Source organism: Lagopus muta, chromosome 8 (assembly GCF_023343835.1).
Source record: "Lagopus muta isolate bLagMut1 chromosome 8, bLagMut1 primary, whole genome shotgun sequence".
Classification (NCBI taxonomy): domain Eukaryota; kingdom Metazoa; phylum Chordata; class Aves; order Galliformes; family Phasianidae; genus Lagopus; species Lagopus muta.
Genome location: NC_064440.1, coordinates 32,823,490 through 32,843,248, shown reverse-complemented (window position 1 = coordinate 32,843,248; position 19,759 = coordinate 32,823,490). Strand labels below are relative to the sequence as shown.

Sequence of the window (19,759 nt, the reverse complement as noted above, 5' to 3'; positions counted from 1 at the left end):
CTGCAGAGCTTAGTGCCACATGCCTCGCTGGGGACATAGCCCTCCTGGCTGTGTGATGCAAGATGGTGGAGACCTCATCCAGCCCTGTTTGTGCAGAAAGAGAGGAGCAAATCAAACACAGGAGGTAGGAATTGGGGCCAGACACCCACACTGTGTCTAAGGAGTGGCTTGTAACAATGCCTTGATGGGCAACAGAGCAAGGGTGCTTGTTTGAGTGGGCTGCAGGAGCCAAAATTCCCCTTCTTTCCCTTTAGATCTGTTTTTCATATCTCCATTCTTGATGCTAGAAGGGGATTTGGTACTACAGGACTCCCTAGCCCTCCTAGAATCCCTCCCATTCTTGTGCATTCAGATGTCTTCCCACTTTAGCCGATACCTTGCCAAACATTAGCCTCTTGGAGTTATATCTTACCTCATATTTATAAATCTGCAGAAGAAACACCAAGCTGAGTACAGCCAAGTACCATCCTCCAAAGGGAGGACTAAACCCAGCCACTTGATTATACCTCCAAAAGAGGTTTTATTAGAGAAAACAGGAGTGGGAGGGTATGGTGGCCAGGGTGGGACTGCAGCTATGCCTGGCCTACCTGGAGAGCAAATGTTGTGAACCCCTCAGCTGTGAATTCCTGGAGATCTTCCATCCCTGCCCTACAGAAAGGGAGGAAGAAAAAAAGACTGGCTTCACATTAAATGGAAATACAGCTTTGAAATTGGTCGGCAGTGCTCTGAAGGGTGCTGGCTCTCAGCTCACTGATGATGCTCTCCCTAGCATGATGAAATGGGGGCCATTGCAGAGAAGGCAGTGACCACATCTGGCTTCCAGGCTCAGAGCCTTACGTTCACCATCAGCAGGTAAAACTTGACATTCCACATTTTCAATAAGCCTTGCAAATGAGGAGCAAAATGCAATATTGCAGTGGGTGGCTTACAGTTATGCTGGGTGCATCAAAGTGCAGCTCTCCCTGTACATCCCTTTCTCTGATTCCAGTTCAGGAGTCCAGGCTGTAGGACAGCGTTGGTTGTACAGTTAATTTTGAATAGCATCTTGCACCTTGTGTTGGTAAAAGTGTTGGAGGTATCGACGAGTGTTGTGTTGAAGAACTGCTTACATGAAGAGGGCTGTTAAGATCGTAGAATCATAGAATCACCAGGGTTGGAAAAGACCCACAGGATCACCCAGTGAGCCACTGATAACCAAAAGCTCTCACTAAACCATGTCCCTCAACACAACGTCCAAACGTTCCTTGAACACCTCCAGGGTTGGTGACTCCACCACCTCCCTGGGCAGCCCATTGCAGTGCCTGACCACTCTTTCAGAGAAGTAGTATTTCCTGACATCCAGCCTGAATCTCCCCTGGTGCAGCTTGAAGCCATTCCCTCTAGTTCTATCACCAGTTACATGAGAGAAGAGGCTGACCCCCAGCTCACTACAACCTCCCTTCAGGTAGTTAGAGAGCAATGAGGTCTCCCCTGAGCCTCCTTTTCTCCGGACTGGGAACTCTGAAGGCACAGTTGCCTACAGGGAAGAAAACCCACTGTTTCTTATGGGTGTAATAGATATGCTCGGGTAACGTAACGTGCTCCAGGTGGAGGAAGTGAGACAGGGCAGAAGAGCAGCCTGCTCCCAGCCCTCCACAGCATAGCCAAAGCAGAGGGCAGGGGTCTGGAGAGCCCGTAGTCAGCATGGAGCAGATACTGTATGGGGTGATAAACGGGCAATGCCACAGGGGCACTTTTCCCATTGGTGCTGGGAGTGAAGAAACAAGGTAATCATCCTGTGGTTTTTGTTTATCCCCATCTCTCCTGCCTTTGGTGTGGGGAGCAGACGGATTCTGGGATGCAGCGCGCTGCCCCAGTGTAAAGCCTGTAAACGTGAAGTTTTGGCAGCAGACGAGCCGTGAGAGGGCAGTGTTGTATTGCGAGAGGAGCAGACGGGGGGAGAGGTGGGGGATATGTGTGTATGATGAGAATGTTGAGGACGGGAGGAAAGGTAAAGTTTAGAGAGACCAGCTGTGCGCCTCGCAGGTGTTAAAGGATGTCTGCTGAGCAGGGCTGGAGAACAGGCCCTACCAAGTGGATGGTATAACCATCTCTCTGTGCTCCCAAAGGCTAAAGGAGGACCTTCATGTTCAAGCCAACCTCTTCACTGCAGCTGAACTGAAAATTATTTCTTTAATATGTGTGAATCTGAAGGACTAAAGTGCCCCAGAAATTACTAGAAGTATCCAAAGATGTTATTTATTGTCTAACGGACACGCTGCTGTGTCTCTGCAATGCTTATCCATCAAAGCAGAGTGAACGACCAGAGCAAAAGGGCTTTTTCCCTCCTTGAGTTGCTGTAGGTCAAATTTTGGAGCGGATAGGGATTATTCCTGGGACCACATCTTGCTTTTGAGCTGAGGAAAGCACTACAGGGAGTGTGCTCTGGGAGGCTGGAGCCATGTCCAGCTCTTGGATGCAGAGGTGAAGGAAGGCTTGGTTGTTTGGATCCTTAATAAGTCTAGTAAATATTTCAGGATAAAGTGGTCTGCTTGTTGTCAAAAGAAAAAAGAAAAAAGAGAAAGAGAAAGAAATCCACCCCAAAATACCGTGAGGGGAATATCTGTCTTCAGTGATGCTCCGCTGGCATTTTGGTGAGTGGGGTTCAGCCCTGGGCATCGTGTCCAGGGCAGCCAGCAGAAACAGGTGGTGTTGGAAATTGCACTTGTTCCACGGCCTCTTGGCTCTAAACACTGAGATCAACAGAAATGGATTTGTAACGTTCACCTTTAAGCCTGAGCCTGATGAGTGAGTTTAATGTCTCTTGATTTTTATTGAAATCCATCTTTGTTGGGTATCAAAAGGTTTACAGTGACTAATGCCTTTCCATAGCACATCTCTCTATCAACAGAGACAACTGTGTTTACGGGGCGAGATTTTTCACCCGCTTGTCAGCTTGTCAAGCAACAACAAAACACACAATCTCCTTTTGTGTCCCACAGCTAATCATTCATTTATTGAAACCTGGTGTGTTGTCAGTCATGGTACTGAAGATGGGTTGACGTAGTTATGGTTTTGCATACCTACAGAGAGATGCTGAGAGCACAAACACCGAGGTGCCACCAGCCAGAGGGAAATGCTTCTTGGCAACTTCTTGCTTTGTGTTTGACTACAGATGCTTTAAAAAAAAAAAAAAAAAGTTATGAAATATTTAAAAACAGAATAAAAATTGTATCTGACTCTTAACAAGTGGGTATAACGTTGGTGCCTGTGCTTTTCTGCATAGTGGGAGGTGTAATCTACTTCATGTCACGCAGCAGACAGCCTTTACATTTACATCTGTTTTATACACAGTGGCAGCAGAGGTTCCCGGAGATGTTCTGAGCCTCGTGTTTCATTTCTGAAGGAAGTTTATTAATAACAAAGGGGAGAAATTGATCGGTGGATCCACAGAAGGGGGAAAACTAGCAGGTGTGTTGCAAGAATTCAGACAGGCGGATGGAGCACATGCAGGTAAAGCCTGCACATGGTAGGCTCAAGTAGTGCCATCGCTTTCGTTGTATTTCTCTGAACCTCATAAATATTTCTGTCTGTTGGATAAGAAGGAAATGTCATTTTTTTATAGGAGCTCTACAATGGTGCTGTTATGGAAAAACAAAACAAAACAAAACAAAAAAATGAGGGAAAAGATATACTGGTAAGTCATAGTAGTTGCAGCCACAGTCGTTCTCAATAATCCGGCAAGTCACTGCATCTGAACAGCCTCTCACTTCTCCCTGTGGTTCAGACTAAATGGTTTATTAGAATTTTTGTGCATTATTAAAAAGAAAAAAAAAAAAGGGACATTGTAGCTCTTCATTTTAAAGGCCGCTGCGATATAAATTCAGATTATTCAGATTTATCATGTGCGTTGTATGAGGCAGTAACCACTGCTATTTTTCCTTAATACTGTGAGATATTCACTGGATTTTCCACCTTGTCCATAGCCATAAATAACCAGGCTGTTTACAAGACATTGCTACAGGGAGAAGAAATATAAAAATGAAAACTTGATCGAGCCAATGGCTGGAATTGTAGTGTAAGACCTGAGTGGGGAGTTAACAGAACACTGGTCAAACCAAGTTCTTTAAAATGAAGGGTGGCTGCCCAAAAGCACACTGGAGCTCTGCATGGGTTCCTTGTGCCATTTTAAGGGAGGACTGCCCATATTGCCTATTATGTAAACACGATTTGGGGCTGTTTTTTTTTCAGCTCAGACACTTGCCAAGCAAATTGAGCCTTGCAAACATAATTAGCCAGGGGCTGAACATTTAATCTTAAATTCTGAGTCTTCATTAAGACTTAATTTAAGCCTTAGGAGGAAAGCGTGCAACTCTTTGCTCACAGAGATGGATGTGCTTGTGGCAGGCTTTCAGCACCAGAGAGGAAACCATCCCAAAGCCTCAGACACACACTGATTTTTTGGCAAATTGAAGCCATCAAGACCAAAGTGCCTGGGTAGGTGTTGGGGGATAAATGAGGAAACCTCAAAACAAACCCCAGCCAAACCAAACTAAACCAAACCAACCAACCAATCAAACAAAGACCCCAAACATACATAAAGGTGAATGAGTCGTGTGATGGATATTTCAGCATGATCTGGGCTTGAGTCACTTCTCGTGTGGTTCAAGTTGACTACTCAGGAAATGAAGGTGGTATGGGAAGGTTGTGAGGTCTTGCTTTGCTGTCTGATTGTACCCTGCAACAAAGCTGCCTTGGCTAATTGATTATGTAGTTTAACACATCTTCCTATTGCCTGGCAAAAAGTGACACTGAGCGCATCATTTGAGCTGGAGGGTTTGGTGAGCAGAGACACAAAAGGTTTTTGGTTTTATTCCAAATCAAGGTGATGTTTTAGTTTTTGTTTGGTTTCCTCCCTGGGTAACTTTCCAACAAAGGCATTGCTAGTTTTATTCGAAGGAGGAAAAAGTAAAATTTTCTGAATCTGGCTCATTTGTAGTCAATAGAGACTAAAGAAGCTACTATTATTAAAGTTGAGTTCAGTCTCTAAGCTAGAGATGAGAGAGAATGGAGGAAAGAAAAGATAAAATTCCATTGAATTTTCTTCAAACTATCTTTGAAATTCAAAATTTCAATGAGTTCCCCCATGATACTTTAGCATCCCAAACTGCATGGGATAAACCAAAGAGCCATGCTGTCTGTTGGGTTTGGTTCCTGCAGTGAGAACAGCCAGGCATCCCAGCAAGGCCGAACAAGTGCCAGCATTATCTGTTGTCCTACACTTCCCTCTCCTCAAATCAGTGACAAGAGCCATGAACAGGCTGCCCAGGGAGGTGGTGGGGAGGTGGAGATGTGGCACTCAGGGATGTGGTCAGTGGGCATGGTAGGGATGGGTTGGGGTTGGACTGGGTGATCTCAGCACTCTTTTCCAACCTTAACAATTCCAATAGAGATTCTCTCTATGGAGTGTGCTAGGATCTCTGCACACACAAGGTAAGGCCTGTAATGGAGCAGAATGAATACTGAGAGCAGTTTGTGCCAGTTCTGTTGTCCTGTTGGGTGCTGTCAGGTTGGTGGGACCTCTGTCAATACCATGAAGTAGCACACGGGGTTTTTTTCTTGCTAAATAAGCAGACAAGCAGCAGTGGAAGTAAAACAATAATAGTAGTAAAAATAAGATTGTACATGGTGTTTGCTAAAAGTTTTGTCTTTTTTTTCTAGCGTAGTCTCTTCAAAAAACATGAAGAAAAAGCAGTGCAAGAAGAGAGCATTCACCTCTCAAGTGGCTGGATTCCAGGGGAAAAAAAGGGAAAATTCGGGAGCAGCTTTGCTTGGCTGCCTGCAGACAAGAAGCCCCACTGGCCTCCTGCCTGCTCCTGGGCTGCCAGCGGAAGCTTTGCCATGGACTTGGCAGCACTGTGCCCAAATGCTGCCCGGCTTTGTGCTGCGCTTCCCGGTGGGGCCAGGAACACGGGCTGGAGGAGCTCTGCATGGGAAAGCAGCTGCGTGTGAGCCGCCTGCTAAGCACCTCGAGGCTGCCTCTGGTCCTCACTGGAGGTTGCCTTAGCATAAATCAGCCTGGCCTTGCTGCCTCTGGGTTTGCCACCTTTATGAGGACGAGCAATGTCATTGTCAATGCTGAATTTCATGACTTTTTCAACGCTATGAAAAATGAAGACTCAGTAGAACAGTTCAGCCATAGCCTGAAAGGATGGAGGTGGTCAAGTCAGCATTTCATTCCTGCATATACACTCAGCTTTGCTCTAAGCAAATTCCTTGGTTGCCATGAAGCAACCCAGCATGTCATCCTGGACATACTGAATACCAAACTTAAAATAATAGTGATTTGGGCAGCTGCTTTTTGATACTGAGGGTTCATCTGTTCACCCTGGGCCAATACACCTATTGAGGTCCAGAGGAGCACCCTTTGTCCTCTAGCAGAATGGGAAACTCTTCTCCATGATGTTACTATTGAAAGAATGAGCTGTTGGGTAATTGGTGCTGTCTAGCACATTGTGCCAGACTGGTGATATGCACCAATAATGCCATGTTGTTAATTTTCTCCATGGTGTTGTAAGTAGAGCTTGCCTTGTCCGTAGAAATGAGGCAGGTGAGCTGGAATGTCTGTTATTTATAGACACATTCTGTGCTGTATAAATGACCTTTTCATAGGAAAACTTTGTACAAAAACAAAGGCATTGGAGACTGCCTCATAAATAATAGTGACTGGAAACTTCAAATATAATTTGGGGAATGGGTGAATATCCTTTTAGTCCCCTCACCTTAAAGTTATCCAGATGGAGCTCTGAGTGCACTGAAAACAATGGTGCTTTGACCCTGGGCAGAAATCTCAGCTCTGTTATGGACAGCAGCAGGATTGCAAAACACTGAACTGCAGCCTGTGTTGACTTCAGTCGTCTTGCAAAATGGAGGTGCCCATGATCAAATACAATGCCATTAGTATGTTGACATGTTTGCAATGCATCTCTTGAGTAGTGATATATTGAGACTGGACTGAAGTACAATCCAATTTGTGAGGGAGAAGGAACTCTTCTGTGTCAAGTAGGTGACCTTTGTACTGTCTTTGCTGCACTCTATTCAAAGCCAGTTGGGAAGAGGCTCGGGGAAGACATGAAATATGGCAGGAAATCATTGAGCAGCAAGGAGCCTGCAGGCACGAGAGGAGCACAGAGACCCACCATCAAGATAACGAACAAGGAAGGGTTGAGGAGGGAGAGAAGGATAGGTGAGAGGTCTGGCTGAGCAGATGTTGTGTGTGGATGCTGTATTTGACTCTGGTGCGAGGAAACACCAGCACACCTGCCCTCCTGTACATGGAGAAGGAAAAATATCACTGCATCTTATCTAGAGGCAAGGAACCGGGAGCCGTAAGAGAGAGCTGTGGGATGTAAGTGAGGCCTTCGGAAAGGCAGGGTGCCCAAGGGGTCAGGAGCCCTAAGGGAATAATATGGTGCCTAAGTTGGAGAGGATCTCATAGCCCCACTCTGGGTCTCCTTAAAGTGAGAGCACTTGAATCTTTTTGTTATGAGTGAGACACAAACAGCACTGAAAATGAAGCGTGGCCTAAAAGGCTTTCTTGAGCTGAGCCCTTAGTTCCAGAAAATATGGTTATTAAGTCCTTGCATTGTATTTTCTACCTACTATTTTTGAAATTTCATGCATATAGCCTAATTTTTTCCGCAGCCTAAGTGGCTGGACTCATCAAGTTCCCGGCACACACCTCATGCTCCAGGGGTTTTTTTCTCCTCCCCCCCAAACAGTAACTGCAAAAACAGACAGACCCCCCTGTGTTGCAGCACCCCACAATGGCCCTGCTGTTGGTGCCAGATGGGCTGGCTGCTGCGGGTGGCTGAGCTCACGCTTCACAGCCCGTGCTGCTCATCCCTGGGTGATGATATCAGCCCCGAGTCTTGCAAGAACAGCTCATCTCCACACTGCTCCTGTTGTAGGACCGTGACCTTGGCTATGGGGTCAGCAGCTGAATGCAGAGTCCTCAGTACAGGAGAGGTGTGGACCTGGTGGAGTGTGTCCAGAAGAGGGCCACAAAAATGCTCGTAGAGATGGAACAACTCTGCTGTGAGTACAGGCTGAGAGCTGGGCATGGCTCTGGGGAGACCTGAGAGCATCTCAAGGAGGGGCTTATACAAAAGAAGGGGACGGACTCTCTAGTAGGTTCAGCTGTGACAGGACAAGGGAAAATGGTTTCAAACACAAGGTGGGGAGATTTAGATTGAATATGAGGAAGAAGTTGTTTAGAATAAGAGTGGTGAGGCACTGGCACAGACTGCCCAGAGAGGTGGTGATGCCCCATCCCGGGACATTCGAGGTCAGACTGGACTGGGCTTTGTGCACCTGATGGAGCTGTAGGTGTCCCTGTTCATTGCAGGGGAGTTGGACTACATGGCTTTTAAGGGTTCCTTCCAACTCAAACCATTCTATGACTCTGTAGAGCCATGCAGGGTGTTTCAGCTGCTTGCCATGCATGATGCTCCCACATGTGCTGCCCTCTGAGCAGCCCTTCTGCTGTAGGAGGCTGACACCAAGTGCTTCTGTCCCTGCAGCTGGCCCATGCCTGCAGTGCTGGATGACACAGCCGTGAAAGGCACGAGTTCTCTCCCATGTTCTCAGCCAAACAATTTGTTACTGTGCTTTACAGGTCCTCCTGCAGCCCAGCGCTGAGCAGGAGCCCTCCTCCTCCTCTGGGGGCTGCCAGCGTGGCCATCTCTGCCTGCTTGGCATTTCATGGAGTGCTGAGAGATGCCCTGACCTAACTGCTGTTATGTGTGATACAGATGTACTCAGAAAACACCTCGGGAGGTGCTTCATACTTGCACACACAGCCCAGTGCAGCATTTTCCCCCTGCTGCCGTGGTCCAACAGAGCTGGGTGCCTGAAGTGCCAGGGGTTTGGCAAGCAGGGGGTTTGTGCAGTGCTCTCCCTCCCCAGAGGCAGCATCTTGTGCGAGTGCTCCCCGGCAGTGGGCACGGAATAGGAGCAAGGGGAAGCCACGCTTTGCAGCCCAAACCGCAGCAACCCCAACCGCCGCCTGACACAGAGGCAATTAGCTTGGGGGCTAATTGGGTTAGGGCTCAGGGGTGCTCTGTGGGCATGCAGGGAGCGAGGTGCCCGCCTGCCCCCAGAGCTGAGAACAGCGTGGGCAGCTTTGAGCTCTGCCCCCCACCTCCCCCCCCCCCCCCCGTGCACGTGCTGATGTTTCCCCATCACTTGCTGTATTCCCCGTCCCGCTCTTTGCTGCTGTTCCTCTGGGGTAGACAGAACGCGGCTGCCGTCGGTGAAATACGGAGTTGGACCTTAGGCATACGTATTTAAATGCACTGCTCAATTATTACTTCGTTTTTATTAATTGGTCTCGGAAATCATTTATGGCCTCTTCCTAATTCATCCTCTTAGGGAAAATACGACATCAGGAAAAAGAATTCCACCGTCCCATACAGGGCATGTATTTGGGGACGGGGAGCGGGGGGGGGGGAAGGCGGGGGGAATATTCCAGACAGGAGCGTAAGAGTTTGGGATGGCAAAGCCCCCTAAAAGCGCAGCAGCGATGCTCAACTCGCACCCCCACAACCGGCACGGAGGCAGCGCGCTGCCCACCGGATGCCACTGTTGCTCAACGTTACATCGCACCGCGAACGCTGCGGGGCCGGGAGGGCAGCGGGGCCGGGCGGATTCTCTCAGGGCTCAGGACGCGCCGCGCGGGGCCTCAACGTGCCGCAACCCCGCGGCGCTTCGGGACGACGTCGGTCCCTCCGGGCCGCCGCCGCCCAATCACCGCGGCCTTCCGCCGCCTTCGGAGGCTCCCCACGCTCGCGGCTATCCGCGCGGGGAAAGTTTGCTTTCAGCACGCTCCCCGCCGACCGGCCGCTTTTTGCAGGCACGGCGGACGCGCGCGCAGCCTCACGCGCGCACCTGCCCGCGGTTTTTGCGAAGCGCGGCGCGCGGCTCCTTTTGCCGAGCTTTTTCCCGCCCCCTCTCCGCAGGTGCGGGACGGGCCGGGGGGGCGGGCGGACCCGCCTCGCGCCGCTCCTCCTCCCGCCGCTCCCCCGGCGGTGCCGCCGCTGCCGGCGCTCGGCGCTCCGCTCCGCGTGCAGTGGGCGCACCCCGCGGCCGCCCCGTCGGGCCGCGCGGGGGCGGCGCTGGGGGCGGCGGCGGCGCGGAGGCAACTTCGGGGCGGCCCCGCGGAGCCCGCGCGGGGGATGGCGGCGGTGGAACCGGCGTTGAGGCGGCGGCGCTGAGGAGGAAGAGGAGGAGGAGGCGGCGGCGGCGGCGGCGGCGGCGCGATGCCGGCGGCGGCCGGGGGGCTGCTGTGGTGGAGCTGCTGCGTGCTGGTGGCGGCGGCCGGCGCCCCGAGGGCTGCCGCGGCTCAGGCAGGTGGGTGTGCGGCCGGGCGGGCCGGGAAGTTGGGCGGGAGCCCCGGCGGCGCGAGGGGAGCGCGGCTTGGAGCTGCAGAGGAGCCGCGAGGAAGTTGCGGGGCGCCGCGATGTGGGGATTTGGAGGCGTTCGGGAGAGCGACGGCGCGCCGTGCCCGCGGCCGGGCGCCTCTCCGGGCTTTATGTAACGGCGTTGGGGCCGGGAGCGGCGGAGCGTCCCGCTCTGCGCGCCGCACTTCGGCGCCCGTCAGCGCTTCCCATCCCCGGCAGCGGCGGGCGAAGAGCCGCTCCGCTCCGCGCACCCCCCGTGTCCCATTCCCCGCAGCGCCGAGCGGGGCAGCCCTGTGGGAGGAGTGCTGCGTGCCCCGACCGCCTCAATCCCTATTGCTCTCCGCGTTCTCCCTCTTCTCCTGCCTTTCTCCTTTCCTAACGCTTCCCATCCCGCAGTCGATCTGTCCCCCCGAGCTGGGGCCGCCCCGTTCGTAAATCTGGGGCTCGGTGTGACCCTTGAACGCAGCGGGCGATGGCAGCGCGGGGGGCCGGCCTCGTGTTGGTTAGCGCTCGCTCAGAGGGCACTGCAGGTGCGCGTTCAGGGTGAGAGCGTTTTAGGGTTCCCGTCCCCGAATCTGGGTGCCGGCAGTTCGGGCTCTCGGTGCCCTGCGGACGGGGCTTGGCCTCCTTCCTCGCTCCCAGCGTTCCCGTGGGGGCGGCGATACCGTCGCCCAAACTTTTGCTCTCCTCATCCCGCGCCCTTTGCCGGCAGCGCGGACGCATCGAGGCTCCGCGATGTTTTCGTGCGGCGATGTTCGCGGCGCGGGGCTTCGCCGCGTCACGTGGAGCTGCCAACCTGGGAGCCTTTGTTCTGCTCGGGGATCGCCGGGCGACCCGACCCGCCGCTATGCACGTACCCGGGCGGGGCGTTCGGGCACCGCCGCCAGATTGCCTGAGAGCCGCTCCGGGTACGCGGCAGCTCTTCACACACGCCGTTTTGTTTCTCCCCCTCTCCCCGTAGCGAGGATCCCGCTCCCGGCGAGGTGTGCGGGGTTGACTTCGTGCCCCCGCTCGTCTTCGGTCGGTGCCGGTTATGGCAGCGTCCCCCCTCGTCGCGCCCCGCTGGCACTTCTCCCGTCCGTCCGCCGCGATGTCTGCCCGCTGCCTAAAATTAGGCTGAGCTCCGAGAGCCTCCGCGAAGGCACGAGAAGCACGGAGCTGCCGCCGCGCTGCTCTGTCCCTGCGTTGACGTGCCCGGCTCTGGGCTCCCGCTGTCCCCGGGTGTCCCGAGGGAGCGGACCCGGCGTTCCCGTCCTGGTCGCAGCCCCCGTGGTGCCCGGTGAATGCTGTGACTCGTTTTCTTTTTGTAAAGAGTTGGGTGTATGCGTGTGTGGATGCTGGCACTGAGAGCTGTGCTGCTGGTTAACGTGAGAACAGTATTAAGGATGTGAAATACGTGCCCGTGGGTAAGCAGCCGGCCCAGGGAGAAGCCCTTGCCCTGTCCGCCCTCGGGATCAAAGCTCCCCTCTGGTTTTTGGGCGATATTAGAATTGCTGTGGTGTTTTGTTTTTTGTTTTTTTGTCGAGATAAGCAGATTGAAAACCAAACCACGGTGAGTCCGGCCGCACGTAGCAAGCGGACCCATCGGCGGCACGTCGGCGTGGCGGGGCAGGGTGCAAAGCAGGTGGTGGCCCTGCTTCGGGGCCGTGCCGTGGCAGCAGCTGTAGGTGGCAGCAGCCCCCCGGAGCTCCCCGCGGCGGCAGCGGGGCCGGAGCCCGCCGAGCTGCCGGAGGGACGCGCCGTGCCGTGCGGTAACTCGGAGCGATGGAGGGGTGAGCGGCCGCGGCTCCCCGGAGGTGGGCAGTGTCGCTGGGCACCGGGCACATGCCGAGCTCCTGAAGCTTCGGAGCAGCTGCTGCTATATATAAACCTGGGTTTTAACGGGTCTGCCGGGAAAACTTGTCCCGCTGCAGGCACTGGGGCAGCTGTGTGTTGGTGGGTGCATCGGTGGTACGGCAGCATTAGCACACGTAGGGGCAGCCAAATCTGTAAGGCAAATACCAGGAGCACGTACGATATGAGCTGTGAGAATAGCACCAATATAAAGGTGATGAGGAGTAGCAATTCAGGCTGTAAGAATGTCGAGGCTTATTCCTGCTTTCTGGCTATATTGTTCTATTAATATTCTTTGTTTCTGCCTCTGAAGCCTATCAAATCCTGCCCCTGCCGTAGGAATAGATGGGCAAATAAAGTATTGAAAAATAAAGGCTTGAAAGTAAGCTGTGGAGTTTTAGTGGATGCAGTTGTTATCTGAGCTATAAAAGGTGTTCAGTCATCACACGGGCTTTCTGTAAGGTCAGCGACAGAGATTCCTAAAATACACTGAATTTGTGCTTGTTTCCTGTGCCTCCTGGTGCCTGTATAGCTGGACATACAGTACCCAAATGGGTGCTTACAGCTTAATCTTTCTTAAACCTTCCCTAATAAACCAGCAGTGCATCCTGTGCTCTGCTCACAGGTTGGATGCCTGCCTGCTCCTCCAGCTGGGTCTTGGGAAGATGCCTCCCAGAAACACCGGAGAGATGTCAAAGAAAAAAGCCCCCATGTAACCCCTTGTGAATACAGCTGGCTTACGAAGAAGTCAGCAGAGCCCCAGACTCTATGAGTGCAGAGGCAGAGTTGGGACCTTTGGGATTTCCAGGAAGGAAAACCATCATACTTACTGCAATACATCCTAACGTTCCATTTCCATTCATTTAAATGAAGTAGCAAGCATTTTAAGCATAAAAGTTTACGTGGCATGGGTTGGCATGACCTTCAGTAATACTACAAGGCTGACATAATATCTGTTCTGAGTTACTTTGTGCTGATCCATTCCCAGTATCCACAGTGAACTGGTGACCTTATTGGCCCTGCTGCCCCAGCTCCCCCTCCCCACCTCTGCTCCGCTCTGCAAAGCCACACTGTGGATATTTTTGCTCATTATCTTTGGCAGCAAGAATGTATATATCTAAATTTAAATTGCTGTTTGCTGAGGGTATGTGATAGTATTTAGAATTCAGCATTATTTTATTATCTCTTTGAAAGGGTAAAAAAAAAAAGGCTCATTTATTTTGTGAGATATTTCTGTAGTGTGAAAATATCAGCAAAGTAGTTGGCGTTTTCCAGTTGTTGTTGATTTCAAATTTAGCAACCATTGTCCCTGTTGGTATATTTGATGCTCTAAAAATGTACTTGCCATTGAGTGGGAAGCAGAAGTGATTGGTAGGCAGATAGTATTCTTTGGTGGCTATTAATAATGCTCAGAGGACATATGGAAAAAGCCACGGAATTGGCTAGAAAGAAGGCCAAAATAATGTATATGGGTGCTTTGTTTGAAAGTTGCCTGTGTTCCAAATTGAAACAGCAGCGGCGATGCTTTACGTTTTCTGCCCCTTGGTCCAACATCTCAGCAAGGAACCCAAGCCAGATCTGCACTGCACGCTTCTGGCTGCCCAGGGCTCTTAGTGTGCAGCCTGAGCCTTCACTGACACAGCTCCCTAAATAGCCCTCGGTGAGCATCTGCATTCCTGTTGTAAGAAAAGATTGGGGACAGGAGGAGAATTCGCTTTTTTGTGCTTGTTCTTTTTTCTTCCTTTCTTTATTTTTTTTCTTTCTTGTTTGGGAAGATTTACAAATAGGTTCACTCGGCGATGTTGGCAGCAAATGACTCGGTGTTAATTTTCTCCTGAGATCCCAGGGTTGTGAATCTCAGCTTAGCATAAAGAGGGAAAAGCATCTCTGCCTGCTCTGTGTGCAGGGTGAAGTCAGAGCCCCTTCGTTCAAGAAACGAGAATCCAAGAATTGTGGGTTTGAAACCCACTCTTAGCTCCTCTGCAAGATTTAGTGCTGGGGCTGAGTGTCTCGTGGCTTTTCAGTGTCTGGCAAAGGTCCTGGTGGCTTTGGAGGTGGAAATGTGGGTTTATGAAGGGTCTGATACCTGTGCTCTGCCTGCTGCCCTGACATGTGGTTAAGGCATTAAAATATATGGGTTGTGCCTCATGCTGCAGCAGAGCAGTTACCAGGTAGGTGCCCTTTGACGCTGCCAAACTTTTGCTGTCAACTTGAGTAGCCTCCTTTGTGCTGAAGGCAGGCAGAAACAAGGAGCAAAAAGCATTTAAGTGGTTAAGCACAGGCTGAGGAGCATTAAGGCTGTTTTGCTTCCAGGCTGCCACCAGCACTCGTGTTTGGAGGGTTGTGGCACTGGGCACCGCTTTACCTTTCCCTGACAGCACCGCCAGGGAGCTGCCGATTACCACCAGGTCTTTGTGTTTAACGCTCTGCTTCCTTTCTTTCCTACCAACTTGGGGCTTCCAGCATTGTGATTACTTATGGATTTGTAAGTCAGAAATAACCTCGTAATTGCTATATTGCTTTGCCTGCAGTAGCAGTGAGCGCCTTAAAGTTAATGCATCATCCACACAGAAAATTGATGTTTGGCCAAGACGTGGGGCTCTGACAGCTGATCTTATGGAGCGTTAGGCTGGCATGTAAATAGAGACTGTGGGTGACATTCGTGAGAAAAATGAGGGTCTTTGGAAATATTCCATAAATGGAAAGTATTCCTTGCATTGGCTGAAGATACTTGGGGGTAACAGAGTTTGTGTGGATGCCTTTCCTTGGAGGTCAGTGATGTGAAGGCCTGGGGTGGATAATATGCGATTAAAAAGTAGGACAGCTGATCATTCAGAGCCCGATTTTTGCCTGATCATCAGGGTCCGTCTGCTGAGACGACGCTTGTGAGCTGCTGACGCCCTTGTTGATGGGAGGTTTCCTTTAATATGCGGAATGTTCCTTGCATTTCTTTCCTCAACTAAGCAGCAAAAATACCCGTGGACAATTCTTAATAGCCCACAGTAAGAAACTTCCTGGTGTTTGATTGATGATACCTGGCCCACGTGTACGGGTACGTGTGCCTGCATTGGTTGTATATTGTGCTGGTGGTCACAGGTAGGGATGTGGAAGCTTCTGCAGGTACCTGTGGCTCAGTTCTTGTTGGAATGCTCTGCTTCGTGCCAGTGCTCTTTGGGCAAATATGCACTTGAGCATATTTTGTCAGTATTTGGTTTTGAGTCGGTAGGTATGGATGATTTTGCTACAAAAGCAGTCAATATCTATTTATTAAAACAGCATTTGTGTTGAACAGAAAATGTACGATTCAATTTGAGAATTAGGCCCACCCAGTTATGCAATCAGGTAATTGCGTGTGTAATTGCTCGCACAAATGGTCTGTTAGATGCATAACTGTCTGTTTGCATGCGAAATTCAGCAGTCTTGTAACTGGGGCTTTGAATATTCATTGTGGAAAAGGCAGCTTTCTGGATATGATTCCTAGTGTTGCTCCTCCTTTGGTGGCCCCTGGACCAAAGGCAGCGGTAGGAAGCAGAGCAAGGGCAAGCAGAAGTGTGCTGAGGAGCCTTGGAGTCGGAATGGTGAAGACAGCCCAGGCCACAAAGCAGCCTTTGCCTCACTGCTGCTGTAAGATCTGTGACAAGATCCACTTCAGGACATAGTTTCCTCCAAGCATCCCTTGGTGTTTTCCAAGTCCTGTCCCACCCCCAAGTCCTATTTGCAAGAGATGTGAATGCAGACAGGTTCTGGTGACTTCCTGTGGCCACGGGATGCGGAGCTCAATGTCTTGTCTCCATTTCCCATCCCTGTGCAGGAGTAAGCTCACAGTGCTTCCCTCCGATTTTGGGAGGAATTTCCCTTTTTGTCACCACCACCTGCTAATATTGCAGCGTTGTTCCCCAGTGCTCATTCCTTTCTTTTATTACTACTCCTAAGCCACCTAATGACAGAGTAACAACTTGCATTCTTCAGCAGGAGGCCTCTGAAAGCCAGCTGATGCATCGGGGCTGTCAGAGCACTGTGTAAGCAACTAAAACCTGCTCATAGGCTGATGCGTTCCCTTCCAAGGAGCCAGTGAGTGAGACAGTGCTGAAGGGCTCTCCTACTCCCCGCTGCCTTTTTTTTTTTTCTTTTTTGGTGGATTTTTTTTTTTTTTTTGCATTGGAGGGAGAGGGGTTAAAAAAATAAAGCTGCATTATGTCAGCGACCTGAAATAAATAGCACTGCAATGAGAAGCGACAGCCTCATTCACCTTGCATCCATGCAGAAATAACGGAGCTCTCTCCTCCCCATGCCTGGCAAGAAGGAGAGCAGAGCAAAGAAAGAGGAGCTCTGATCTAGGTGTGCCGTCGTGCTCAGCTCACAGGGAGCAGCCCAAGTGGTGCTCTGTGACCCTGAACCACGTGTCTGTACCCACCTCCTCCTCCTTGGTGCAGTGTGTCGGTATTAAAATGGAGTTTTTGCAGTAAGGATGGCTTTCCTTCCTACTTTCTCACCAGAATATTGCATTCACTTCTTGTTTTGAAGCTCCCCAGTGGCCAGAGGGTCCTTCTGCACAGGATGAAGATTTCTTTATAACAAATGCCATTGCTCTGTAAGCAGTGAAAGTAATGAAGGCATCTAGCATTCCTGGAGATGCCACGTGCACTCCTGATAGTGCTTTTATGACACTTGGGCGTTAGTTAATGTGCACTTAAAAAATAAGCTGTTATCACTGAGTTGCCTCTTGCTTCTTGCCGCACTGTATTTCTCTTTCAGCGCTGAGCATCGTGCTGCTCTAGTTTGCACCATCCTCTGGGCATCGTGATGATGTGCACGGATGAGGGGTGAGCACAGGGCAGTGCTGCCTTGTCCCTCTGTGTGGTAGGGGCTGGGTGATGAGGAGCTCATCCAGCCTTGGATCGATAGAGCTTGGCCTAGGAGTGTGGAGATTGCAGCACCAAGCAGGTGCACCGCATCTGCAGTCATCCCAACTCTACTTCCTAAGCTAGAAATGAATGGAAGAGATTCTTTTTGTCTGCCCAGACTTTCTGAATTGTTGTTCTAGACAATGTTTTTTGGCAGGTCAAACCGCGTTTTGTTATCCAGGCGCTCTTCCCAGCGTCTCATTGTTTGAGCACGTGTTAATTATCGCTCAGCAACCGGGCTGCGATGGAACCACGGGAGCCTTATCTGAAGGCAGAGCCATTGGCAAACGAGTTCATTACGATCAGAGCCACTCTAATGGATGTTAAATTAATTCATAATAACGTGATGCTTAAAATCCAATGTTAAGCAGCATGTTGTTAATAATTACAGATGCACTTCTGGCGTGTCTGCCTTTAATATTATTTCTTCCGACTGCGTGTTCAGGAGAAAGCCTGAGATGGGACAGCTCTCCACTACTTATCTTTTTACACTGCTAATTCCAGACTTTTATTGGAGCAAATAGCTTAATTACCAATGTGTCCATTTTGCAATGAGTAGATACACAAGCGTGAAAGCTAGCATGCTGATGTGAATATATGTAATTTATAGCAGAGATTCTCTAACTGCAGGGTTATTACAGAAAACTGACAGTAATTAATGGGGATGGTCTCTTTCTTGCCATCATTCATGGGAGAAAGCAGAGGGGAGAAGTGTCCTACATTGCCACGCTTACGGTTAATACAGTATCCGTGCTTTGCTATTAGAGTTATTTGGGAATTGTAAGTGATTTCATTTATGTAAAACTGTTTATTTGATACTTAGTGCTTTAAAAAAAAAAGAAAAGGAAAGAAGTGCCTTCGCTGTATAAAAGCCCATTTGCAGCATGCCTTAGGGCTGGGAGGTGTTGATTAATGTTATGTTCTCATGCAAAGCCCTGCAGCATCTCCTTGCCCCAGTCCTGCCGTGCTCAGTGAGGCTGCTTTGCTTTGCAGTAGTGAATGGGAATGAATCCTTTCTGGGCTTCGGCAGCAAAACCTGTTCAAGGATCATGGCCACGAGGCACCCCGAGCTGCAGACACTGCTCTTCCTGGGTTGTTTGTTTATTTATTTTTTTTCCCCCTATTTCTTTTGAAGACACCGATGTGGAAGCGAGTTGGGAGGCTTCTTTGGGCTGTGCCTCCAAAGGTCATATAACACTCTGTGTTCTCCCCGACATGACACAGTGTGACAGAACAAAGTATTTATCTTGTGTACTTGTCAGCTTCGTTCTGCAGGCTCCGGAATGATGAAATGCTGCAGAATATGCTGCTGCTTGTTTCCTATAGGGACTTGTGCTGATTTGTTTAAAGTGTCGTCTGCACCCAGTAAATGCTTCATTTATTACAGCTGACACCTGGAAATGTCTGAGGGAGATGCATCAAGGCGTCGTGCAAATATTAGTTACTAATGTACTACAACACGTAGTTGTGTTCATGTCCCGCTATAGACGTGGTCTGCAATGGTCCATGGTGCTTTTGGAGGTGCGCTGTGCCGGACCTCTGCGAGCCGTGCTGTTTCCATCAGCAAAATGTGCTGTGACTCGTGCCAGGCAGCTCTGCTGCTAATTACTGCAGTGAGTCACAAACGAGCTCTTGCCTCAGGAGCTGCGCCGGTCCTCACCTCAAACTTCTGCCCATGACTTGTTCTGATGCTTAAGCAAAAGTAAAAATAGAACTCTCGCAAAGGTGAGAGCAAGGGTTTGAGATGGCGATGCGACCCCGCTGATTGAAGTGTTGGATGCAAAGGCTTTTGGATTCGTAATTCCAAGTCCCATACTAGAGGTGTTGGCTGATTTATTTATCTATCTATTTATTTATTTAGCATGATGCAGTTTTCTGCTGTCCCAGAGGGACAGCGGGACCTGAGCGTAGCAAAAGACATGAGGTGTCTGTAGCTTTCGATCTCTCTTTGCTCGCCGTTCTGAATGGTGAACTCAGAAGTGACCCCGTGTGCCAGGTTGCCCCCGTCGTGCACGGGGCCGTGCAGCCCTGCAGTGAGGCCAACTCCTCACCAATAATTGGTGTCTGTCATTGGAACGTTGATATGTCACGGCGGTTAGTTGACTGACAGATGGCGATCCGTACCACGGCATACGAGCAGAGCTTTTCCCTGGGCCAAATGATTACTTACCTGGTTTTCAATTAGCAAAGCCTGCCAATTACCTGGAGTGGTTTTTCTTTTAATTATGCTGCAATTACAGCAGCAAGGCGGCCAGGCTTTGGGGAGGAGAAGGAAGCTCTGTGGCGCAGGCAGATCCTTGCTAGGAAAACCCTTGAAAGGAGACCAAAAGGGGAAAGCCATGCAGTGGGAAAGACCCATGAGCAGAGCCAAGCAGTGCACATGCAGGCAGCTGCTTGCTCAGGGCTGACGAACGGCCTCGGCTGGTTTATGAAGGCTTTGGTTGTCATCTTAATTTCCATCCCCGCTAATAGCAGCCTGGGCAATGAAAAGATACTTCCTTTGTAATTACGGTGTTCTCCTTTTTCCTTTGAGCCACATGTTTAAATCATCTGGCATCCTATTCATCTGAATTGTCTCCTGGA

At 50.3% G+C, this 19,759-nt stretch overlaps 1 protein-coding gene and 1 long non-coding RNA gene across 7 annotated transcripts in view; both read left to right on the top strand.

The window, feature by feature from the left end:
* On the top strand, positions 1 to 6,442 carry LOC125697021 (uncharacterized). Its single transcript, XR_007378650.1, has 4 exons — positions 1 to 124; positions 3,334 to 3,492; positions 3,605 to 3,676; positions 5,701 to 6,442. It is a non-coding gene; the product is annotated as an uncharacterized LOC125697021 (long non-coding RNA).
* Positions 6,443 to 10,240: 3,798 nt separating this feature from the next.
* ERBB4 (erb-b2 receptor tyrosine kinase 4) overlaps positions 10,241 to 19,759 on the top strand; it is a 504,768-nt gene continuing 495,249 nt past the window's right edge. For 2 of the 6 annotated variants that reach the window (XM_048954014.1, XM_048954011.1), the window contains exon 1: positions 10,241 to 10,389. In XM_048954014.1, the coding sequence (XP_048809971.1) occupies positions 10,299 to 10,389 (91 nt within the window). In that variant the 5' untranslated portion in view covers positions 10,241 to 10,298. The remainder of the gene's footprint in view (positions 10,390 to 19,759) is intronic. The other 4 variants (XM_048954012.1, XM_048954010.1, XM_048954009.1 and 1 more) reach the window with 3 other exon arrangements.